This window comes from Engystomops pustulosus, chromosome 7 (genome assembly GCF_040894005.1).
Source record: "Engystomops pustulosus chromosome 7, aEngPut4.maternal, whole genome shotgun sequence".
NCBI classification, from domain to species: Eukaryota; Metazoa; Chordata; class Amphibia; order Anura; family Leptodactylidae; genus Engystomops; species Engystomops pustulosus.
The window spans coordinates 181,799,191-181,825,627 of NC_092417.1; the positions used below are offsets into that span (position 1 = coordinate 181,799,191).

General features: G+C 46.0%; 1 protein-coding gene across 1 annotated transcript in view; it reads right to left on the reverse strand.

Moving 5' to 3' along the window:
- Nucleotides 1-26,437, reverse strand: part of LOC140070300 (vomeronasal type-2 receptor 26-like) — a 54,502-nt gene that overhangs the window by 16,414 nt on the left and 11,651 nt on the right. Inside the window, exons 3-4 of the mRNA XM_072116652.1 lie at nucleotides 24,399-24,687; nucleotides 1,107-1,922 (exon numbers count right to left, since the gene is read on the reverse strand). Coding sequence (XP_071972753.1) covers nucleotides 1,107-1,922; nucleotides 24,399-24,687 — 1,105 coding nt within the window. The remainder of the gene's footprint in view (nucleotides 1-1,106; nucleotides 1,923-24,398; nucleotides 24,688-26,437) is intronic.

Consider the following 26,437-nt stretch of genomic DNA (forward strand, 5'->3'; position numbering starts at 1 on the left):
GATCCTCCATGCCCGCTCCAGCCCCTGCTCCGCTCCTCCATACCTGCTCAGGTGATGCCCGCTCCGCTCCTTCATCCCCGCTCCAGCCACGCTCCGTGATGCCCGCTCCTCCATGCCTGCTCTGCTCCTCCATGCCCGCTCCAGCCCCACTCCTATCCTCCATGTCCCCTCCAGCCCCACTCGGCTCCTCCATGCCCACTGCTCCATTCTCGCTCCGCTCCTCCATGCCGGCTTAAGCCCCGCTCCACTCTGTGATGCTCGCTCCTCCATGCCCGCTCCAATCCTTCATGCCCGCTCCAGCCCCGCTCCACTTCAGCCTCCGCTCCTGCATGCCTGATCCAGCGTCGGTGCTCGTGTCTTCGGCTAAGTGAGCAGATGTTCCGAACTTCTGCAATGTGTTCTGTGTGTTCTTCACTGTGTTCTTCACTTAAATGATCCTGTGTTCACTGTGTTCACTGTGTTCACTGTTTTAATTGTATTCTTCACTGTTCTTCACTGTCTTTTCTTAATTAAATGCTCGATCTCGAGCAGGGGAAATACTCGTCCGAGCAACAAGCCGTTCTTGTCCTGGTCACAGAACTAAGTATACAAAGATCTTTGAAAGATCTCTGTACGGAGCATTTAAACTCTCAAATTCCACATTTGCTGAATTCAAAATTCAAATCTGTCAGACACTGCAGTAGTTGTATTTGAAACAGAGTGAGTGGAAGGGTTTGTGGTTTGTTTCTTCTACTGTTATGAGAATAACTGTGCCAGAACACCAAGAGCTCCTTTAACTTAAAAGACATAAACATTATTTATGTATTTTTTTGTTATCATTAGTTTGTTTATTTCATTTTAGGGTTTTATAATTTCACTTCCCCATTTTGTCAGGGCAACTCTATTTTACTTTCATTTCTGAGGTACCCACCGGCTTCAACGGGGTTTGTGTTTGGGTTTAAGTCTGGATCCTGAACAAAATTTTTTCCCATTGGTCGGGACCATCTTGACAAATACAAATTTCGACCAACTCAATACAAATCAGTGTAACTCAAGTGATTACTAATCATCTATCCAGGAGAGATAAGAGCATTGAGGTTATTAGTAGAATATTTCTATAGATTTACCTTGTGTGGAGGATGATGCATCTGATGGTCTGTCTGGTGGCCATGAGAGATGGACATATCACATAAGGCAGTAGCCAGGGACTGGACAGCCTGATACATACTTAAAGTGTTGCCATACAACATGCCGTTAAAAATTGGTAACCACGGTTCTGTTCCTTTACATTTCTTAAAATGTGTTTGATGTACTTTTTTATACTTTTCATCTTTAGACTTTGATGCCGTTGAGCAATGAAAGAATTCAATAGCCATATCTCGAAGTAGAGGGTCCTCAGGATTCTTCAAGACAGAGGAATTCATTAAGTAACTTTTCAAGTCTAAAACTTTTCCTGGGTTCAGGGCAAAAGATAAACTGAGATTAAGTACCGGTATATTATAATAGCTGTTAAAGAAAGAAAGTGGAGAAAAGTTTGTATTTAATATAAAGGTTTTGTCCTCTATCACATCTCTGAGTCTTTTGAGAAAAATTAGCATATAATGAGAATGAGTTCCACATAATATAATGATCTTGGCAGAAGACTTCCTTATCTCCTTCCTGTATATTTCTTGCTTTTCCTCTCTTCCATATTTGAATGGATGTCCACATTGTAAGACAAAGGCCACACAGATGCCACGACTGGCGAGAAGATCTGTCAGTAATCGTGTCTCTCTATCCCCAGCGTCATCATCCGTGGCAATAATTCCAACCCAGTTCCATCCGAGGTAATTAATAGAATAAGCTATAAGTGAATAAGTTGTGTTGTCATCAGGAACGGTCCGGAACAAAGAAGGAAACAGATTCCTATCACTCAGCAATGTGTCTGTAGCTCCATAACTGATCTGTATTGTTAGAAAAGGACATTTATTATCAGTGAAATGGAATTAGATCATCATCAATGTATAAGGGGGGAGGGGTGATCATTCTGCATTCCTTAAATGTAAATGTCATATGATAGGGTCTTCCGCACTTCAGCAGGTTTTGCTTGATCATCTATGACAATCCTGTGTATTAACCCAAAATTCTTTGGGGCAGATTTACCTACCCGGTCCTGTCGCGATCCTGCGGTGCGTTGTCCAACGTGGATTCAGGTCTGCCGCGATTCACTAAGCTATTGAGTTCCTGCATTCGTCGCTTCCCCGCCGAGGTCCTCCGGAGTTCACCTGCTTCTTCCCGATGCTTGTAAGTGCGTGCCTTGCGACACAATTCTAAATGTAAAATGGTCCAAATCCGTCGGGTTGTCCGATAGCCCGCACGCCCCGTTTTCTTTAGCATGATGCGCCAGAATCCGATCGCTTGCGCCAAAATCCCGGGCAATTCTGAGCAAAACGGAATTCATTGGGAAACCCATCGAAAGGAAATGAGCCCCTTTGTGTCCTTGTCTCTGATTGCGTTTGGGACATGTTTAGCTGCAGTTACCGAGCTAATCCCTTACAGAATTTATTACTTGAATATGTCCGTCCACAGATGTCTTTACCAAGAAAAATTAGCGTGCTCGTGTGGACTAAGGGAAATATTTGTAATGTGACCTGATAAAATGGGGCAGATTTACTTACCGATCCAGCGGCGCGTTCTCTCCGGTGGTTTCAGGTCCGGCCGGGATTCACTAAGGTAGTTCCTCCGACGTCCACCAGGTGGCGCTGCTGAAGTCGCCGAAATGCACTCAAGTTCACCGGCCTATTCCTAGTGAAGGTAAGTGCAAGTTTCGCAACACTTTTATTTTTAAATGCGGCGTTTTTTCCGAATCCGTCGGGTTTTCGTTCAGCCACGCCCCCGATTTCTGTCACGTGCATGCCAGTGCCGATGCGCCACAATCCGATCGCGTGCGCCAGAATCACGGGGCAATACAGGGAAAATCGGCGCAAATCGGAAATATTCGGGTAACACGTCGGGAAAATGTGAATCGGGCCCTTAGTAAATGACCCCCATTGACCGGTTAAAGACTTTGCTTCCTTTACTCAAAATGAACCCCCTGATTCTGGCACAGTTTGACTCTTTTCTCTAATCCCCACTATTCCCGTTTAATCGTTGGCTTTTAGCCGTCTACTGTCAGACATCCGGTGCCAGGCTGTGCTCCGGCTCAGGACCATATATCTGACAGTAGAGCAAAGGACTAGTACAATTAGTTGTCTTGTGCTTTCAGCTTCCCGTATGCTTATTCTAAGTAGGAACCTGTCAGCAGAAATTGACCTAACAAACCAGGACCAGTATTTTGTCAAGTAGCTAAACACCTTCCATTCATTTTTCTTTCATGACCTACTGTGGTGGCAACACCTAGAAAACTGACTTTAAAGTGAGATGTAAATGTGTTGTATATAGTCATGTATGGAGAGTTTACCACTAAAATAAAGTTTCTGCATGAGAGGAGATTCCCAAAGTCCCTGGATGCAGGGATATTAATTACAGCGAGTTGGATCTTTGTGAGTATTCTGAGGCAGGGAGAACTGGACTTCAGCGATAAATTTTAAACCTCCATGACTTTATGCAACTAATTTATATCTCACTTCAAAGTTGATTTTCTTGTTGAAGCCACCACACTGGACCTGGAAATATACATTATTGTGTAGGTGTTAATATTCTCCACTCAATGAGCAAGTTGGTTGAAATTAAGGTTATATGGGTAAGTACAAATTTCTTATCCAAATTTGCTTCAGGACAAACTTTCACCTGAACATGAACCTGTACAACAAAGATGTCTGTAAGATGGGATAAGTATGGGCTAGAGGGCTGAAAAGTGGTAGGAATAACAGGGACGTTGTGCTGCCCATAATGGCCTAGAGAAAGAAGTTGAAATAATAACATAAAAAAAAAAATAAACAAAGAAATTGTTAAAAATATATATATATAATTAAAAAAATGATGTAACATTATAATGCACTCTGGGTGTTCAGACCAAGTTATACTCTCTGCGGTAAGAGAAGGGGATGGGAGAGCCAAAAGCCTCTGTGGATGAAGGAGCTCTAGGTATTCAGACACAGTATTAAAAGTTGAATAAATGCAGAATTGAAAAAAAAAATAATTTAAAATTCTGGGAATGGAGAATTGAAAAATTTCAAATTCAAGTTCTAAGAATCGAAATTTATTCAAACACTGGCAAAACCAAGTTGCATGAGATCTAGACTTAGTTCATCTTTCTAATGTTAGGATGTCCACTTTGACTGTAGAAATGTGGAACCTCTTGTTGGTGATGTCACCATCGGTTGTCCTGAAAACACTCTGACAGTACACAAGCCGCAGGGCCGAAAAGGGCAAGGCATTGGGGCACATTTACTTACCCGGTCCGGAGGAGTTCCGACGACAATGCCCTGCGCCACAATTCAATAAGATCGTTCGCCCGATTGTCGCTTCCCCGATCAGGTTCGACAGAGTTCACCTTCTTCTTCCCGGTGTATGTAAGTGCATTGTCTTGAGACACAATTTTTAAGTTTAATTCCGTAGTTTGTCCGAATCCGTCGCATCGTCCGACGGCCCACTCCCCGATTTGTGTCGCATGAAATCTGATCGCTTGCAAGACAATCGGCTGCTAAATACCTGTGCCAGTGGCGCAGTCCCCGAAAATGTTGGAAAACCCGATGGAAATGTGATCTGCGGACCTTTGGTAAATAAGCCCCATAGAGTTCAAACTGTGGCCAGGTGTCCAATTTTGAACATCTTTCAGTACCAGGAGACATTTGGACAGATAATCCTCCACCCTGTGAGTCACATTCTGCTTCCTAACATTACACAGATCCAGCTGGGTGTCTGCTCATTATTTAACAATTTTGAGTAACCACAAAACTTGGGTGTCAGGCACTGGAACATTTATTGGCTCATATGGACCAGGCTGCCCTGAGGCAAGGACACACTGACCTATGTGGAAGGTATCTCCTCCACTTCCTCTGCATCTCCCCAGCCATGCTGCAGTCCTCCATCTCCAAAACCAGACTAGGAAACCCCTGTAAGCTTGTGAGGACTGGCCTGGCAGCTCTTTCTACTCTTCTACCTGTAGAGCTGACAATGGTGTCGTCAGAGAAGACCATATCGGTAGAATATTGGAAGCAGTGCATGATTGAGTAAATGTTCATCATGGAAGCCTAGTCAGTGGTGAAGTGCTGCGGGTCACTACATTGACTCACCTGGGCGTTCTGGAGCTAGAATTCCACAATTGCCTGCGGCTGCTGATACTATTTGCAGCATAGGTAAAGTTGAATTCCACCTGGTTGGTACATCACATATGAGGCGGTGGTGGGTAGAGATGGGCGAATCGATTCTAACAATTTTAACTTCGGTTAGAATTTCAGGAAAAATTTGATTTGTCATAAAGCTGAAGTTTATGCCGATTCGCGGGAACAAAGTTTTTTTTCCCCCTCTTTTTTAAGCAACTGGTAGGCTTATGTGATGTCACACAGCGTCAGCATGGGTTTATGAGAGATCGGTCCTGTCAGACTAATCTGATTGGTTTCTACGAGGAGGTAAGTTCAAGACTGGATCTGGGGGACGCTGTGGATGTTGTATATCTGGACTTTTCAAAGGCATTTGACACCGTGCCACATAAAAGGTTGGTATATAAAATGAGACTGCTGGGAGTAGGAGAAAATCTGTGTATCTGGGTAAGTAATTGGCTTAGTGATAGAAAACAGAGGGTGGTCATTAATGGCACATTCTCAGATTGGGTTGATGTTACCAGTGGAGTGCCACAGGGGTCAGTATTGGGGCCACTTCTTTTTAATATTTTTATTAATGACCTTGTAGTGGGTTTACACAGTCAAGTTTCAATATTTGCAGATGATACTAAGCTGTGTAAAGTAATAAATACCGAGGTCGATAGTTTAGCATTACAGAGGGATTTGTGGAAGCTTGAGGGATGGGCAGAGAAATGGTTGATGAGGTTTAATGTAGATAAATGTAAAGTTATGCACTTGGGCCATGGAAACAAAAAGTATAATTATGTTCTAAACGATCAATTACTTAGTAAAACTGAAGCTGAAAAGGACTTGGGGATATTGGTGGATGGTAAACTTAATTTTAGTGACCAGAGCCAGGCGGCTGCTGCTAAAGCAAATAAAATAATGGGATGTATCAAGAGAGGAATAGATTCTCATGATAAAGACATAGTTCTGCCCTTATACAAATCCCTGGTCAGACCACACATGGAATATTGTGTACAGTTTTGGGCACCAGTATATAAAAAGGATATAGTAGAGCTGGAACGGGTGCAGAGGAGAGCAACCAGGATTATTAGGGGAATGGGGGGACTAGAATACAATGACAGATTACAAAATTTGGGATTATTCAGTTTAGAAAAAAGACGACTGAGGGGAGACCTCATTACAATGTACAAATACCTGAACGGACAGTACAAGGATCTCTCCAAAGATCTTTTTATACCTAGGCCTGTGACCAGAACAAGGGGGCATCCTCTACGCCTAGAGGAGAGGCGATTCTACCATCACCATAGACAAAGGTTCTTTACTGTAAGAGCAGTGAGACTATGGAACTCTCTGCCGCAGGAGGTTGTTATGGCGGACTCTATGTACATGTTCAAGAGAGGCCTGGATGACTTTCTGGAGAGAAAAAATATCACAGGTTATGTGGATAAAACATTTATTTAATTCTTGAAGGTTGGACTTGATGGACTTGCGTCTCCTGCCAGCCTTATATACTATGATACTATGATACTATGATACAGCCCTATAAAACCCAGCCACCTCTCACTATATCATTGTGCCACTCTGCGGGTCCTGCTGCCGCTGCTGCTACTGATGCCACCTCCACACTATATCATTCTGCCACTCTGCCGGCTCCTGCTGCTGATGCTACTGATGCCACCTTCACACTACATTTTTGTGCCACCCTGCAAGGTCCTGCTGCTGCTCATGCCACCATAACACTATATCATTGTGTCACTCTGCGGGTTCCTGCTTCTGCTGCTACTGATGCTACCTTCACACTATATAATTGTGCCACTCTGCGGGCTCCTGCTGCTGTTGCTACTGCTGCCACCTCCACACTATATCATTTGACCACTCTGTGGCCTACCATGTTGCTGCCACCTCCACACCTCTGACCTCATGTTGCGGCTGCTGATGCCACCTTTGCAGTTCTTTTTTGTCAAAGGCCGGATATTTACAGGAAAACTATAATGTATAATGGATGTGGCGTCTCTAATCTACAAATTAAAATTTACATTGAATATTTGGAATTCAAATTAATTTCCAACTTCATCGTTGTGCCACAAAGTGGCCTCCTCTGCTGTGGGTTTTGTGGGCTCCCCACTATATCATTGTGCCACTCTGTGGCTTTCCCTGTTGCTGACACCATGTTGCTGACACCTGCGGGCTCCTGCTGCTGCTTCTTCTGCCGCCACCCCCACACTCTTATCATTGTGCCACTTTGCGGCCTCTTGTTGCTGCTGCTGCTGCTTCTGCTGTCGCCACCTTCCCACTTTTATCATTGTGCCACTTTGTGGCCTCCTGTTGCTGCTGATGCCACCTCCGCATTATATAATTGTGCCAATCTGTGGCTTTCCATGTTGCTGCCACATGTGGGCTCCTGCTGCTGCTTCTGCTGCCACCGCCACCTCCACACTCTGTCATTGGACCACTTTGTGACTTTCCATGTTGCTGCCACCTGTGGGCTCCTGTTGATGCCACCTTCACACTATCTCAGTGTGCCACTCTGTGGCTTTCCATGTTGCTGCCACCTGTGGGCTCCTGCTGCTGCTTCTGCTGCCGCCACCTCCACACTCTTATCATTGTGCCATTTTGTGACCTACCATGTATTATGCTTCCATAATTTGTCATAGTGCCACTCTGCAGCCTACTCATGCTGCTGCCAAGTTACCGCTGCCTCCCTGGAACACCCTGTGATTTCCATAATGCTGTTTTCACCCTCCACCACTCTATGACATTGCCAGTGTTTGGTTTTCCCCTTCATGTCATCTGTCAGAAGGATGAAAAGCTTCAGGATTGATAACCAGAAGCAGGAGTGGATACAGAACACAGAAGACATGCAAGTATCCCATTTACTGCTCATCTCTATTCTGGATCAACTCCTGTTTGTTTTTGGCTTAAGCAATACTGATGGATTATTGAGCGATTGAAAGAGGACAGTGACGCGTGAAAAGAAGGGCAAAATGATCAGTGACATCAATGTAGAATTACTGCCAACATCCTCTGCACTCTTTAGGGGGGTTTCTACATGTATCTGCGTTTAACAGAACAGGTTCTGTCATAATCTATGGAATCATCTCATTAAAAAGAGTGCACTCTGTGATGTTATAGTGGGATCTTGGCCCTCAGCTCAGTCCTTTTGAGCTGGCACAGACGGTACCTTGTCAGGCTGCGTTCCTGCTTATTTGGGGAAGTTGGCCTCTGTAAGTGCACATGGAAGTGAAGAGTGAAGCGATTCTAAGAGCGGCGGCTGTCATGTGCGTGTCATACTAAAGCACAGCATTGTTTGAAGCCCAAACCACGCTCCCTATGCATATTTAAGCATGGCACAATGTTCTACAGCACCCTACAGGCTCTCTGCAGCAAGGAAATGCCTGTTTTTTTAACGTGATTCAGGTCGAATACAATTTTTTCCGAAAAATTTGATGAATCGGGACGAACCGCATTTTAACAAATTTGCCCATCTCTAGTGGTGGGCACGAGAGCATCAGCAGGGTGTGAATTCCGAAAAACAAAGCACATGGCACACACACAGGTCTGTTGGGCTGCCCAAGTTGAGCACACATGTAATACATGAGATGTGTGTCAACATAGTTGCTATAAGGTTCCAGCAGGGCCGGATTACGACTTCCATGGGCCATGGGCTGTATGATTATTATGGGCCTCTACAAGTCTGAAATTTACTTTTGACATACAATACCAAAATCCAGTTTCTTGTGGAATGGATGATGCATCCCTTCTGCCTGGTTTCAATCTGTGGTTTCAGGCCCTTTGGGGGACCTTCAAAGGTCCTGAAATGTCTCTTGTGTGCATGTGTATTGAGAGCATGAACAGATGTAGGAGAATTTCATGGGTGAAGGCACTTCTTAATATAGAATTTGATGGGTGGTTTTCAGACACTACTATTTTGTCAGCCAAGAGTTGTCATCCTGTACATACACTTAAATCAATCCCTTATAGTGAATTTCTTTGGGCCAAACCCATATGTATGAGGACCAATGTGGAGAGATTACAGCCAGATTGAGGAAAAGACGATAGGGCTCGTCTGAATTGAAAAAGACTAAGAAACTTTTAGATAAAAAGAAATGAATCTAAATCATAAGAGAAGATCTTTGCCCGTTTTTAGCACGACATATAGTCCATTATATCGAACCATTGTTAACATTATCAAAAGTTATCTCCCGTTACTGAATCAGGATTTAATTATACATTTTAAGAATATCTTAAAGAATGAATGTACATTTGTACCTAAAAGAGTAAAAAACTTTAGGGAACATCTTTTCCCCAGCATAGTGACTGTTCACACCACTCTGGGATATTGGCTGTCAAGGGTTTTTTAAAATGTGGAGGGTCCGATGTGATAAAATAAAAATTGATTGTGAAAGATTGTATGGGGGCTACTTATTATTGGTTTTCCTGGGATTTTTTGGTGTTAAAGTAGTCAAATTGAGGGTTTTTTAGACTTTTCACAGGACTACATACACCTCTTCATTAATCCGGCCTAAACATAGAACTACTGCTAGTGCAACACTGTGCAAAGCCAGATGCATGACCTGAGACTATTGCAAAAAATTTCATACAAAGTCTCAAACTTACTCCAGTCCCCAGCTGGTCTATGTGCTGAGACTTTTTATGCATTTTGAGACTTTTTTGGGGACTTTTTGAAAAAAAAATCCCAGACAGAAAATAGACCAAAGCCACTTTAATGAATCTAAGGCCCCTTCTACACTTGCGTTGCAGATCACGTCAGAGTCTGATCAGGGAGCAATCAGGGTTTGGTCAGTGAAAAACTGACATTTTGCATCAGAGCTCAATCAGTTTTCAGTTACAGTTTGTTCAGTGTCTCAGTTTTTCCTGCACGTTTTCAATGCAATTTCAATGAGTTTGACTTAGGACTGAGCTCTATCTTTTCTAAGGCAATTGATGCGTAAAAAACACATTGCACTTGCATTGGACTTACAAGGAGTCAGAGTTAGAGATGAGCGAACATACTCGTTGCTCGGACGAGTATTTCACCAGCTCGAGAAAATGGCATCTCCCGCCGTTTTGCTTTTTGGCGGCCAGAAACAGAGCCAATCACAAGCCAGGAGACTCTGCACTCCACCCAGCATGACGTGGTACCCTTACACGTCGATAGCAGTGGTTGGCTGGCCAGATCAGGTGACCCTGGAATAGACTAGCCCCTGCCCGCGCTGCTCGCATAATTCTCTGTCTGGATGCCGCTAGGGAGAGAGCTGCTGCTGGTCAGGGAAAGCGTTAGGGTGTTCTATTAGAATAGTGTTAGGCAGGAGTGATTCTACAAGAACCCAACAGTCCTTCTTAGGGCTACAATAACGTTTTATTTTACTTTTTTTTGGTTTGCCTGTGGCTGGGCTTGCTGCCATTAGTAGTGCAGCTAGTACCATATTGTGAGTAATTGGCAGGGAGACTTGCTACCGTTGTGTTTGGCTCTTAGTGACACACATATCCACCTCAAACACCGAAGTGGGACAATTTATTAGGGGTTTGATTTGAATTAGGCAGAGTCTGCTGATTTTTTTTTTTTTACGTTTATTTCTTTTTATAACTCAAAGTCATCTGGCACAGCACAAAATCCAGTTGTGTGCTGTCAGTGTAGGTTAGAAACTAGCCATAGCAATAGGATAGCATCGTTTTGTTTAAAAAAAAAAAAAATAATAAAATTTGAAGTTTACACTTTAATTTTGAAAATGTTTAACCCGAGGGCAAGGGGTAGAGGACGAGGGCGGGGACGTGGGCGTCCAACTACTGCAGGGGTCAGAGGCCGTGGTCCTGGGCGGGGTGAGACACCACCTGCTGATGAGGGAGCAGGGGAACGCCGCAGAGCTACACTCCCCAGGTTCATCATGTCTCAAGTTACTGGGACTCGTGGTAGAGCACTGTTGAGGCCAGAACAGTGCGAAGAGGTGATGTCGTGGATTGCGGACAATGCTTCTAGCCATTTGTCCACCAGTAAGTCTTCCACGCAGTCCACCCATGTCACCGAAATCAGCACTCCTCCAGATCCTCCACCTCAGCCTCCTTCCCCCCAGTCTGCCCCCTCCCAGCAAAATTTGGCATTTGAACCGGCATACTCTGAGGAACTGTTTTCTGGACCCTCCCCACAGTCACAAACCACTTGTCCGGTTGCTGCTGAGCTATTTTCCGATGCCCAGGTTTTCCACCAGTCGCAGTCTGTGGTGATGATGACATTATTGACGTAGTGGAAGAAGTGTGTAAAGAGGTGTCGGACGATGAGGAGACACGGTTGTCAGACAGTGGTGAAGTTTTTGTCAGGGCAGAAAGTCCGAGGGGGGAGCAGACTGAGGGATCGGAGGATGATGAGGTGACAGACCCAAGCTGGGTTGATAGGCCGGGTGAACACAGTGCTTCTGAGACGGAGGCGAGTCCTATAGCAGAACAGGTTGGAAGAGGCAGTGGTGGGGCCAGACGGAGAGGCAGGGCCAGAGCTGGTGCATCAGCGCCAAATTTTTCCCGTAGTCAAGCTCCCGTGGCGAGGGCTAGATTTTCAGAAGTCTGGAGGTTCTTTAAAGAAACACCGGATGACCGACGGACTGTGGTGCGCAACCTGTGCCAAACCAGGATCAGCATGGGTTCAACCACTACTAGCTTAACTACCACCAGTATGCGCAGGCATATGAATGCTAAACACCCCACTCAATGGCACCAAGCCCGTTCACCTCCGGCCGGGCACACCACTGCTCCTTCCCTTGTGTCATCTGCTAGTCATAGTATCATAGTATCATAGTATATAAGGCTGGAAGGAGACGCAAGTCCATCAAGTCCAACCTTTAAGAATTAAATAAATGTTTTATCCCCACAACCCGTGATATTTTTTCTCTCCAGAAAGGCATCCAGGCCTCTCTTGAACATGTACATAGATTCCGCCATAACAACCTCCTGCGGCAGAGAGTTCCACAGTCTCACTGCTCTTACAGTAAAGAACCTTTGTCTATGTTGATGGTAAAATCACCTCTCCTCTAAGCGTAGAGGATGCCCCCTTGTCCTGGTCACAGGCCGAGGTATAAAAAGATCTTTGGAGAGATCCTTGTACTGTCCGTTCAGGTATTTGTACATTGTAATGAGGTCTCCCCTCAGTCGTCTTTTTTCTAAACTGAATAATCCCAAATTTTTTAATCTGTCAGTGTATTCTAGTTCCCCCATTCCCCTAATAATCTTGGTTGCTCTCCTCTGCACCCGTTCCAGCTCTACTATATCCTTTTTATACACTGGTGCCCAAAACTGTACACAATATTCCATGTGTGGTCTGACCAGGGATTTGTATAAGGGCAAAACTATGTCTTTATCATGAGAATCTATTCCTCTCTTGATACATCCCATAATTTTATTTGCTTTAGCAGCAGCCGCCTGGCTCTGGTCACTAAAATTAAGTTTACCATCCACCAATACCCCCAAGTCCTTTTCAGCTTCAGTTTTACTAAGTAATTGACCGTTTAGAAAATAATTATACTTTTTGTTTCCATGGCCCAAGTGCATAACTTTACATTTATCTACATTAAACCTCATCAACCATTTCTCTGCCCATCCCTCAAGCTTCCACAAATCCCTCTGTAATGCTAAACTATCGACCTCAGTATTTATTACTTTACACAGCTTAGTATCATCTGCAAATATTGAAACTTGACTGTGTAAACCCACTACAAGGTCATTAATAAAAATATTAAAAAGAAGTGGCCCCAATACTGACCCCTGTGGCACTCCACTGGTAACATCAACCCAATCTGAGAATGTGCCATTAATGACCACCCTCTGTTTTCTATCACTAAGCCAATTACTTACCCAAATACACAGATTTTCTCCTATTCCCAGCAGTCTCATTTTATATACCAACCTTTTATGTGGCACGGTGTCAAATGCCTTTGAAAAGTCCAGATATACAACATCCACAGCGTCCCCCAGATCCAGTCTTGAACTTACCTCCTCGTAGAAACCAATCAGATTAGTCTGACAGGAGCGATCTCTCATAAACCCATGCTGATGCTGGGTTATAAGGTTGTGCACAGTGAGATACTCCAGGATAGCATCTCTAATAAACCCCTTAAATATTTTCCCCACCACAGCAGTTAGACTCACGGGTCTGTAGTTTCCAGGATCGCTATTTGATCCTTTTTTGTATATTGGTACCACATTTGCTATGCGCCAGTCCTGTGGAACATAACCAGTCCTCAGTGAATCTTCAAATATTAAAAATAACAGTTTGTCTATCACCGTACATAATTCATGCAGAACCCGGGGGTGTATGCCATCTGGCCCAGGTGATTTATCTATCTTAGTGGTTGCGAGGCGGCGCCGTACCTCTTCCTGGGTTAAACTGTTGACATTATAAAAAGAATTAACATTATTCCTCATTGTGTCTTCCACCAGGGGATTTTCCTGGGTAAAGACAGTTGAGAAGGCGACATTCAGTAGATTGGCCCTTTCCTCATCTCCTTCCACCATGACCCCCATGTTATTTCTAAGGGGACCCACACTCTCTGTTTTTAGTTTCTTATCATTTATATACTTGAAAAATAATTTGGGATTATTTTTGCTCTCCCTGGCAATATTTCTCTCAGTCTCTATTTTTGCGGCCTTTATCTGCTTTTTACAGGATTTATTTTTCTCTCTATAATCCTCTAATGCCTCATTGCTACCTTCACGTTTTAGCACCTTAAACGCTTTATCTTTCTCGCTTATTGCTTTCCTTACAAGACTAGTTAGCCACAAAGGGTTTTTCTTGTTCCTTTTATGCTTTTTCCCATAAGGTATGTGTTTCTCACAGGACTTTTTCAGAATATATAAGAAAAAGTCCCATTTTTGGGGTGTACTTTTGTCTTTGAGAACATTATCCCAGTCTATGCCTTTAAGGTTTTCCCTTAGTTGCTGAAAATTTGCCCTCCTGAAGTTTAGAGTGTTGGTTGCCCCTTCACTAACGCTCTTAGTAAAGCATAATACAAAATCAATAATATTATGGTCACTATTCCCCAGGTTCCCCCCAACCTGTAGTTTTGATACCCTATCAGGTCTGTTGGTAAGGATAAGGTCCAGCAGTGCCCCCCCTCTTGTTGGCTCCAGGACTAGTTGCGACAGGTAATGTTGACAAGAACCTGCTGCCTTTGAAGGACCTGCATGTTTCTGCCCCCCAGTCAATATCTGGGTAATTGAAGTCCCCCATGATAAGTACTTCACCATGCTTTGAAGCCGCATCCATTTCACTTATCAGCATTTCCTCTGCTGCCTCCATTATATTTGGAGCCTTATAACAAACCCCTAGTAATATTTTATTATTCTTTTTCCCTCCCCTTATCTCCACTGTGACACAGTCAGGGGTTTGTTGTTGGATGGGAGGTATTATCCTCTCAGCTTATGTTGCTCAGAGTAATGCAGCAAGCTGAAATCAAGCACCGGACCAAACTTCAAGCTCCGGTCCAAACCGGGTTTTCAGGGTGTTCCAGCTAACAAAGCTGAGCTGGAAGTGTGCACAAGGAGGGAGAGGCTTGTTCAAAGAGCAAACACGTGTCCTGTCTAGGAAGACAGGTTGGCTTTATTTGGACTTTAAACGGACTAAGTGCTATACAGCATTTTCTGCAAGGTGTGAACTTACACCAATAATTTGGACTATTTGTGAAGACCCTGCTTCTGGGTGAGAAGGCCAAGCCTGGTCTGTATGTTTATGTTTTAACCAAGCATGAAGACAATGCTGGATTTTTTGTTCCATTTGTTTTGTGGTGTGAATAAACACTGAACTGAACTGAGAACTGTCTCTTTCCCTCTGTCTGCGACCGCTACCTAGCTTATACCTGAGCAATACCCCACAATTGGTGGCTTGGAGCGGGCAAAACGCAGTGAGGGTGGTGCAAAACCGGAGTTTTTCTGGGCACCATTGCATGTCGTGGATTAAACCTGCAAAGTTTCAGCTAGCATCACCGGACAAGATGGAGGAGCTGATTAAACAACTTGTACAAGCTAATGTTCAACAGCAGATGGCACACTCTGAGGCTATGCAGGCCCAGCAACAGACTAACGACTTACTGCTACAACAAATAAAGGCGCTGCGTGAGACTCCAACAGTGGTGACCCAGCTACAGCCTGCGGCCAGAGAGAGAGTCCGAACTGCGCTGAGAAAGCTGACAGCGGAGGATGACGTAGAGGACTTCCTGGCGGTGTTCGAGAGAACGGCAGAGCGTGAGGGGCTGCAGCATGACCAGTGGGCTGAAGTGGTGGCCCCGTTCCTGACTGGCGATGCGTTAAAGGCATATTTTGACCTCACTCAGGAGGATGCCCTGGACTACAAGAAGTTGAAAGGTGAGATCCTGGCACGCATGGGAGTCAATGTTTATGTGCGGGCCCAACGTGTATATCAGTGGGGGTTTGTGGAATCCCGAGCTGCCAGGTCTCAAGCTTATGACCTACTGCACCTGGTGAAAAGATGGCTTCAGCCTGAGACTTTAACCCCAGCCCAAATAGTGGAGAGGGTGGTGGTAGACCGTTTTGTGCGCACTCTGCCGGTTGCCATTCAGTGCTGGGTAGGTCAAGGTGACCCAGGTAATTTAGACCAGCTGGTTGGTCTGGTCGAACGTTATATAGCCACCCAGGACTTTGTGCGGGACTGTACCCCTACGCGTAAGCCACCCCGTCCCTCACCCCCACTTGCAGTGACTGAGGAAAAGCCCCGACCTTCTGCTGGGAGTAGCTCCCCAACGATGTCCAAACAACGTTCCACAAAGATTCGGGAGATCCCCACACTCCGCTGTTGGCGCTGTCATGTCCTGGGACATATGGCTGCAAATTGCCCCTTGACCTCCGAACCTATGGACTGTGGGTACGTTCGCCGTACTTCCTTCTATGCACGGCCTGTATGTACCGCTGACGTCCTGGATGCAGGTAGGGCACCTCCCATGTGCCCAGTGTCCGTTGATGGGTGCAGGGCTAATGCATTACTTGACTCAGGGAGCCTAGTGACCATAGTACGGGATACCCTGGCGCTACCCTCTCAGTTCACTAGTCGCAAGGTTCGAGTTTTGTGTATTCATGGAGACTTAAAAGATTATCCAACCGCACTGGTGGTCATAAAAACACCTGCTGGGAGGAAAGTCCACGAGGTGGCAGTAGCATCAAATCTGCCCTATGACCTAATTATAGGAAGAGACTTTCCATTATTCTCTGCACTATGGCCATCGTTACTGCATGTCAGTCCCCAGGGGTCAGGGAGAGCAATAGCTGAAGGTCATGTTCCAGACCTAGAACCAGAACCTTGGGAACCCGAGGCGGAAGGGCCAGCGGTAGGGGTGACCGCCACTTCGGTGGATGATGGGGAGACACTACCAATGAATGTAATGGTTGGGGAAGTAGAGGACTTGCCGCCAGGCCCTGAATTGTCAGAATTAAACGTCTCTGGTGACAATTTTGGTACGGCGCAACTCCGGGACCAGACTCTGTCCCGAGCCTGGGGGAATGTGTTAATGGTTGAAGGTGAGCCACAACAACCAGGAGCTGAGGCAGTTTTTCCTCGTTTTGTGGTTCACCATAATTTACTGTATCGGGTCACCCAACTACGGGGTGAGAATGTTGAACAATTAATAGTGCCTCAGGCATATCGTAGGATGGTACTGGATCTTGCTCACCAACATGTTTTAGGTGGACACCTTGGGCCGCAGAAAACCCAGGACCGTATACTACAGCGATTTTACTGGCCCAGTGTGTTCAAAGAGGTGGAAGAGTTTTGTAAGTCCTGTCCGACCTGTCAAATAACTAGCCCCCAGCAGCACTTCCGCAGTCCCCTAGTACCCCTCCCAATTATCGAGGTACCTTTTGAGAGAATTGCCATGGACCTTGTGGGTCCAGTACCTAAATCTGCTAGGGGTCACCAACATATTTTAGTTGTCCTTGACTACGCAACCCGGTATCCAGAAGCAGTACCACTGCGTCATACCTCTGCCAAACTTATAGCTAAGGAGTTAATGGAGATGTTTTCAAGGGTTGGGATACCTAAGGAGATTCTGACAGACCAGGGGACTCCCTTCATGTCGAAGGTCATGAAGGAACTCTGCAAGTTGCTGGGGATTAAACAGTTAAGGACTTCAGTTTACCACCCCCAAACAGACGGCCTGGTGGAGAGATTTAATCAAACTTTGAAAAATATGCTGAAAAGAGCAGTGTCCAAGGATGGAAGGGACTGGGATCTGCTTCTGCCCTATCTTATGTTCGCAGTGCGAGAGGTGCCCCAGGCCTCTACTGGGTTCTCGCCCTTTGAATTACTATATGGCAGACATCCCCGAGGTTTGCTGGACGTGGCCAAAGAGGCATGGGAGCAACAACCCACTCCGCATAAGAGTGTCATTGAATATGTCACTAAGATGCAGGAGCGGATGGAGACAGTGTTGCCCCTTGTCAGGGAACATATGGAAGCGGCTCAGCGAGCCCAGAGTCAGGTCTACAATAGAGTAGCTAAGGTGCGGAGCTTTAACCCAGGGGACAGAGTCTTGGTTTTAGTACCAACGGTAGACAGTAAGTTCCTCGCAAGGTGGCAAGGCCCTTACGAAATTCTGGAAAAGGTAAGCAATGTAAATTACAAGGTACATCAGCCAGGGCGACGGAAGCCAGAGCAGGTCTACCATGTCAATTTGCTAAAGCCTTGGAGAGATAGGGAGACCTGCGTTGGGAGCACCCCGCAGCCGGTATGTTTAGGGGAAGGGAAACCAGTACCTCCAACTGTTCCCGGGGAAGCGGTTGCCACAGTGCACATTGCTGACAGCCTTTCCCCTAAACAGGCTCAAGAGGCCAAGGAGTTCATTAGTCGGAACACGGACGTGTTCTCTGACCTCCCTGGACGTACTTCCGTAATCCAACATGACATTGTCACGGAGCCCCAGGCAAAAGTCCGGCTAAAGCCATACCGGGTGCCCGAAGCTCGGCGACAAGCCATCACGGAGGAAGTACAGTTGATGCTGCGGCTGGACGTAATTGAAGAGTCAAGAAGTGAGTGGGCAAGCCCAATAGTTTTGATACCCAAACCAGATGGGACGCTACGTTTCTGTAACGATTTTCGTAAACTGAACGAAGTATCCAAATTTGATGCTTATCCCATGCCCCGGGTGGACGAGCTAATTGAGCGCTTAGGACAGGCCAGGTATTTTTCTACCTTGGACCTCACTAAAGGGTACTGGCAAGTGCCCTTGACGGAGGCTGCCAAGGAGAAAACTGCCTTTATCACACCTGAGGGCCTATTTCAGTATAAAGTGTTACCCTTTGGCCTGCATGGCGCCCCGGCCACGTTCCAGCGTTTAATGGACATTGTGCTTCGTCCACATCGGCGTTACGCGTCAGCGTACCTCGATGATATTGTCATTTTCAGTGCTGACTGGGAGAGTCATCTGGCAAAAGTGCAGGCTGTAGTAGACTCCCTCCGTAGGGCCGGGCTAACTGCTAACCCAAAGAAATGTGCCATAGGGCTAGAGGAGGCACGGTACTTGGGCTATATCATTGGGCGTGGAGTCATCAAACCCCAGATGAATAAGGTAGAGGCAATACGGAGTTGGCCACGACCTGTCACCACCAGGCAAATAAAGTCATTCCTGGGGATGGTGGGGTATTATATGAGATTTATTCCCCATTTTGCTACTGTAGCGGCTCCATTGACAGGGCTCCTGAAGGGACGTAAGACAGTGATGGTTCGCTGGAATGACCAAGCGGAGAAGGCTTTTTCCGCTTTGAAGTCGGCCTTGTGCGGGTCACCAGTCCTGGTGACACCCGACTTCAACAGGGAATTTGTAGTACAGACCGATGCCTCTGAAGTGGGCCTCGGTGCTGTACTATCTCAGGAAGTTAATGGGGAAGAGCATCCTGTTGGGTTCCTGAGTCGCAAGCTCACCCCAGCCGAAACCAGGTACAGTATAGTGGAGAGAGAGTGCCTAGCCATCAAGTGGGCACTCGAGTCTCTCCGCTATTATCTGTTGGGGAGGAAGTTCCGACTGGTGACTGACCATTCACCTCTCAAGTGGATGAGCCAGGCCAAGGAGAGGAATGCTCGGGTCACCAGATGGTTCTTGTCTCTACAGAACTTCAAATTCACAGTGGAACACAGAGCAGGCCGGCTACAGGGGAATGCAGATGCCCTGTCCCGGGTGCACTGTCTGGCGAGTGTTCATCCCCTCAAGGTTGAACAAAGGGAGGGGGTATGTGACACAGTCAGGGGTTTGTTGTTGGATGGGAGGTATTATCCTCTCAGCTTATGTTGCTCAGAGTAATGCAGCAAGCTGAAATCAAGCACCGGACCAAACTTCAAGCTCCGGTCCAAACCGGGTTTTCAGGGTGTTCCAGCTAACAAAGCTGAGCTGGAAGTGTGCACAAGGAGGGAGAGGCTTGTTCAAAGAGCAAACACGTGTCCTGTCTAGGAAGACAGGTTGGCTTTATTTGGACTTTAAACGGACTAAGTGCTATACAGCATTTTCTGCAAGGTGTGAACTTACACCAATAATTTGGACTATTTGTGAAGACCCTGCTTCTGGGTGAGAAGGCCAAGCCTGGTCTGTATGTTTATGTTTTAACCAAGCATGAAGACAATGCTGGATTTTTTGTTCCATTTGTTTTGTGGTGTGAATAAACACTGAACTGAACTGAGAACTGTCTCTTTCCCTCTGTCTGCGACCGCTACCTAGCTTATACCTGAGCAATACCCCACACCACCCATAGGGACTCCACATTTGCGTTACTGATGTCATCTCGCAGGACGGGCTTGAGGCGACAATTCACATATAAACAGACCCCTCCCCCTTTTTTTGGGTTAACTTGGTGGAGGCTGGGACCGAGTCTGACCCTGGGGCTGGTCAAATACTGCCGACGCCGAGGGTTGCGGGGCCTACCTCGGTCCAGGTCTCAAAGGCCTACTATGCCTCCTCCTCCTCCTACCCCTCCTCCACCTCCTCCTCTGAATTACCATCCGTGGGCATGGCGCCTTCAGTCGGTAGCTCTAGGCACAGCAGCAGTGCCATCGCTAAGCGACAGCAGGCGGTGCTCAAACTGCTGAGCCTAGGCGATAAAAGGCACACCGCCCAAGAGCTATTACAGGGCATCACGGCGCAGACTGATCTGTGGCTGGCACCGCTGAACCTGAAGCCAGGCATGGTTGTGTGTGACAACGGCCGTAACCTGGTGGCGGCTCTGCAACTCGGCAGAACTGACACATGTTCCATGCCTGGCCCATGTGTTAAATCTCATAGTTCAGCGTTTCCTCAAAACATACCCCAATCCGTCTGATTTGCTCACGAAGGTGCGCCGCATCTGTGCGCATTTCAGGAAGTCCAGCACAGATGCTGCCACTCTCAGGGCAGCGCAGCGCCGCCTCCAACTGCCCGCTCACCGACTGTTGTGCGACGTGCCCATGAGGTGGAATTCAACATTAACCATGTTATCCAGAGTTTACCAGCAGCGCAGAGCGATTGTAGACTGCCAGATGTCAACTTCCACCAGAACTGGTAGTCAGGTCAGTCAGCTTCCTCAAGTCTACAATGAGGAGTGGACGTGGATGTCTGATATCTGTCAGGTGCTGAGTAACTTTGAGGAGTCAACACAGATGGTCAGTGGCGATGCCGCCATCATCAGCCTCACCATCCCGCTGCTTGGCCTGTTGAAAAACTCTCTGGTCAGCATGAAGTCGGAAGCTTTGCGCTCGTCACAAGAGACAGGGGAAGAAGATTCCCTTGTTGTTAGCCAAAGCACCCTTAGGTCTGTTTCTCAGCGCATATCGGAGGAGATGGAGGAGGAAGAGGAGGAGAATGTTGGCGAGACAGAAGAGGGGACCATTGTTCAGTCCTTCACTGTTCAGCGTGTATGGGCAGAAGAAGAGGAGTTGGAGGAGTTGGAGGAGGAGGAAATGGGCAGTCAGGCCAGTGAGGGGAGTGAATTCTTGCGCGTTGGGACTCTGGCGCATATGGCAGATTTCATGCTAGGCTGCCTATCCCGTGAATTTATTCCAGCACCGATTACTGGGTGTTCACTCTCCTGGACCTACGGTACAAGCAAAATCTTTCCACTCTCATCCCTGGAGAGGAAAGGAGTGTGAGAATGCATGAATACCAGCAGGCCCTGGGGCACAAGCTGAAACAGTATTTCCCTTCTGACAGCGCTAGCGGCAGAGGGCGTACTTGTGCGGGACAAGTAGCGAGGGAGAGTAGGCGAGCAGGCAGCTTGTCCAGCACTGGCAGGGGTACACTTTACAAGGCCTTTGCCAGTTTTATGTCACCCCAGCAAGACACTGTCACCTGTCCCCAGTCTCGGCAGAGTAGGGCTGATCTTTACAGAAAGATGGTGAGGGAGTACGTAGCTGACCATACCATCGTCCTAAATGATCACACAGCTCCCTACAACTACTGGGTTTCAAAGCTGGACATGTGGCACGAACTGGCGCTGCACGCCTTGGAGGTTCTTGCCTGCCCTGCCGCTAGCGTCTTGTCCGAGCGGGTTTTCAGTGCAGCTGGTGGCCTCATCATCGATAAGCGTACACGCTTATCAAGATGAATAAAGCCTGGATTTCTCAGAATTTCCATTCTCCACCAGGTGAAAGAAGCTTAACCTGAATAATGTATGCACTCCTCCTCCTATGCTGGCGACCTGAAGTTTCAATCATAGCTGCGCAATATGGATGCCCCATACTGTCGCTCTTAATCATGGAAGTCGTCTCCATGGCTGCCTCCACATGTCGTCCCCTTATCAAACGAGCTGTGTCAGGCGCATTTTTCAGGTGTTTCACCAGATACGTTATGGAACTTGGTCACTATGTCGCCACCATGCTGTGTTATCGACTAAATATACCGTCAACCTTTTGTTCACAGAGTAAATCATTTCAGCGCTTCTTGCTCACCTCCTTTGGTTCCTCTCTGCCACCCATTGGTTTGAAGCCTGAGTCCATTTGGGGTATGTCGCCATGCCACTCTCTAGCCTGCCGCTGCTGCCGCTGCCTCTGCATGCTGTCTTCTATAGTGTCAGGGTCAATTATTGGATGTTTTAGATGCTATCTAGCCTCATTCGGTCACTCTGTCATGGCCATGCTGTTGCCCATAATTTTGGCATAATGGTGCGATTAAGCAGCCTCAGAGGCATCCATGCATGCTGCCCCTGCTGTTTCCTGTTCATTTCCGTGGTGTTTCCATCATTTTCTGAGGTTTCCAGTTGTTTGGCCAAGCTTCCCTGTGCAGAGCCTTGGTCCCCTTGAAAAATGCTCGAGTCTCCCATTGACTTCAATGGGGCTCGTTATTCGAGACGAGCACTCGAGCATAGGGAAAAGTTCGTCTCGAATAACGAGCACCCGAGCATTTTAGTGCTCGCTCATCTCTAGTCAGAGTGCAATGCAAAGTTCTGCACCGCCACCTCCACGCTTTGTCATTCTGCCACTTTGTGGCTTACCATGTTGCTGCCACCTCCAAAATTTTTGCATTGTGCCACTCTCGGACCTCATGCTGCTGCCGCCACCTCCACACTATGTCATTGTGCCACACTGTGGCCCACCTTGTTGCTTCCACCTGTCACTCTCTGACCTCCTCCTGCTGCTTTCACCACCTCTACACCCCAGGCTTTAAGGGTTCTGTCACACTGTGCGTTTTTGGACCATTTTAAACCATGTTTACCATGCATTTGGCTGGTTTTAATCCATTTTACAGCTGCCTACACTTCAAGAAATGAAGATAAACAGATTCAAACCAGCCAAAAGCATGGTAAACATACAAAAATGCATGATTTTTAAAAACGGATCAAGAACGCACTGTGTGACAGTACCCTAATAGTACCACCGAGGAGCTAAGAGCCGGCCCATGACGTCAGAGAGCCGTTGCGTAGAGAGAGTAGGGCGTGCACTCTCTCTCCTAGCTCCTCCAAAGGGAACTGGAGGTCAGTTCACAGTAAGTGGCGGAATACATTAAAATCCATCAATGCCGAGGGGCGCTCAGCTGACATCAGCCTGGGTGAATGCTGGTAATGCTGGATGTAAGTGAAACTGATGGTAGATGTCCAAAACTGTATTGATGAAGCTGTAATCAATTTCAGTGCTAAACTTATACAATTGTAATACTGATTGTACCTTATTTAGTGAAATTGAAAAAAAAAAAAAAAAAGAATAAGTACGGCAAATATAATCCCATGAAAGTTGATGCACTCTCTGCCATGTAATTGACCAATGCCTCAACTTTATGTTGCCTACTGGGGGTCTACAAGTACACGCTGCACTCCCTGGCACCTACTTCCATCAGAGGAGCTTGGAGTTTGCCGCATCAGTTTCATCACCCCCAACAAAAAAACCATGGTTACAGATTTGCAGTACCAAAATGCACGTCATCTTTATGATCAAGGTATCACTGGATGCTAGTCACTGACAACGGCATTTTTATGATCCACATATTACTGCACGCTGTACACTAACAGCTAAAGTATGTTTGATAATGATTTATGATTTTTCTGGAGCTAAATCCTATGCAGTGAAGGGACCTTCAAGATCTTGCTGGATGATTCAGTAAATGTCAATAATCCTGCCTAGTCTTTCCAGTAATACTGTATAACCCCCTATAAGCAGTAAGAGCATCCTTGCCTACTGAATTTCTTCAAAGTGCCCTAAATAAAACAGTTATTTCAGATTTCCTAGTGTCCTAATAACAGGGGTCTCCTCTATACACCTAAGTGCCCTAGAAAGGGCAAATGCTGGATTTTTAGAAGTTCCTGCCTCTCTGACTGACGCTATGTTAATCAGTCACCTCCTTTTAGATGTCTCTTGCATGTTATGGTGTCTGGCCCTGCTCTTATACCTGTGAATTTCAATACGGGGTACATAATGTGGTTGTGCGCCCCTGGGCTGTTAGTGCAGTGTAGTGTCAGGGATTCTTCTGTGTTTAGTTTCCCTGACAGATGGATGCTGGGTGCTTAGAAAAATAGTGTAGAGATGCCGTTTTGTGAAGGTGGGAGGGGCTCTATAGGCTAAATGGTGAGGTTGCCTAGTGCAGATGCACCCCGTGATTAGAGATGAGAGTGGGGGATCATCACAGGCAGTAAATTTCTTTGATGTCCTATATGATTCTTCTGACAGGAGGATGTGACTCAGGATCAGTACAGGAGAAGTCATATCATGTATCATGGTACATTTTCATATAGTCTGACCATATGACTGACCTGTGTGTACGGATATATCCCCAGGAGCTGAGCTATTGGTAAAGTGGTGGATGTGAAATGATCTCCAATAAAACCCATAACTTTATTCCGAGTGCAGGAATAATTAGGGACAGCATTTCCGGGTCCAGATAATATTTGTATTATGCTCTTTATCGCAACCTTGTAATCTGAACACGAGTCATAGATGTGATATCCCAGAGTCAGGTTTGGGAGAATAGAAGGATTTTTATTGATTTCATCAACTGCATAGAAGAAAGCCACAAGATTCTTGTAGTAAGGAGGAGTTACACTGCAAAATAAAGAGAAGAATCTAAAAAACCTAAAATTATGAAAGAAAGGGTAGGGAGGGCACAATCTGCACGTAGAGGACATAGACATCTGTTGGAAGCTGATGATGCTCTCCATGTAGTTGTACAAACACAGAAAAACCCAAATAAATCCACCAGAAATGACTGCCTCACAGCTGTATAGGTCCTAGTTGTTCAGGTGAAACACTGGCGCACCAGACCAGATCTGGATCTAGTCAAACCTATAATATATGCAACCACAGTCTATCAGACATCCAGTGTAATGCAATAATATAAAGAAAGGAAAACATACACATTACAGGAGTCGTGCATCTCAGTTGCGTTGGGCAGAGCCATAAGAGATTCCGGTAGTCAGTCTCCCGAGGGGAAGGGTAAGAAAGTATGTTCTATAACCAGTCCCTAACTCTCCTTAATTGCTCCTGTTCTGACAAGTCCCCAAGACAGTCACGGACATGTTTTTGCTCGAAAGACCATCTTCAGGGGGAGCAAGAGAATACAGTGCTTTTTCGGGGGGGAAGGGGGGCTTTAGGTAAACTGACAATATTATTGGGTATACAGAGGGCAGTGTCCATAGAGTGGATAAGGAGAAATAGAGGGCCTATCGCCCAGTGGTCTCTGTGTCTTGGGAGATCTATTGTGTCCACTTTGGCAGCCTGGTGTCAGTTCTTGAAGTCTTCCTCCTGAACAGAGAGAGGGAATGAAGATGCTTTTTGTTTTTTTAGACCACCCCAAGCTTATAAAGTAAAATATAGTAATCCAGTGCAACACATTTAATGGCCAAGATCAAGGAAAGTACTAATTTGCAACAATTAACTCTTTAAATACAGAGGTGAATAGCGCCTATGCCTTATCATCTTATAGATGATTTATTTTTATGTAATTGAACGTCTCACAAATCCACATTGTGTAGTCCCCCCCCCCCCCCCCCGGAAGTTATATTATTAGGACAAAGTTTCAGTTTTATAGCTCAGCAGTGAATTTGTACATCACTACAATTTGTATGTTGTGCAGAAATTGTTGTATGTAAATTGCAGAAATATTGGAAAATATAATGTAACCTCCCAATAAATAAAATGTTAAATGGAAAAATTCCAAAAACAAAATATAAAGTCTTGTACTTCAGGCTAAAGAAAATGAATAACAACAATACCTGCTCGGCTAAGCTCTAACTGCACATTGTCTTTCCTGACTACTGAGATGAGTTACTACCAGCCACCGGACACTAAAGAAAGCAAAGTTGTGGGTTTTACCACACACAATCACAGTCCTTGGACAGGCTTGCAGACCTCAGCACAGGAGACTCCAGACAGGTAGATAGGACATGTCTCTCCACATGGTCCCCCTATAGTCACACAGTGCAGACATTGGTAGCTCAAGAAGAGCGGAGCTTCAACATCTGTGTATCCTGTGTGCTACAAGTATAACCTGTGCTGGACAGAAAGGGAATGACCATCCCCACTACCAGACTCCAATCATCCCAAAAATCGAGGCCTAAAAACAGGACTTACCAAAATCCCTTGGCAAGCTATGTCTTGCTAAAGGCACCCAGCTTTCTTGGACATTTTCCATCTCACTCAGCTTCCCATAGGTGAGATGTGAACTTCCTGTCCCTTAAAAGACAGATGCAAGAAACCTCGTAGAAATATAGCGATCTCCAACCACTTTACCAGTCGCTGTCTCACAATCTACAGAATTGATTTATAAGATTTGTGTAAAACTAAGAAATAAACT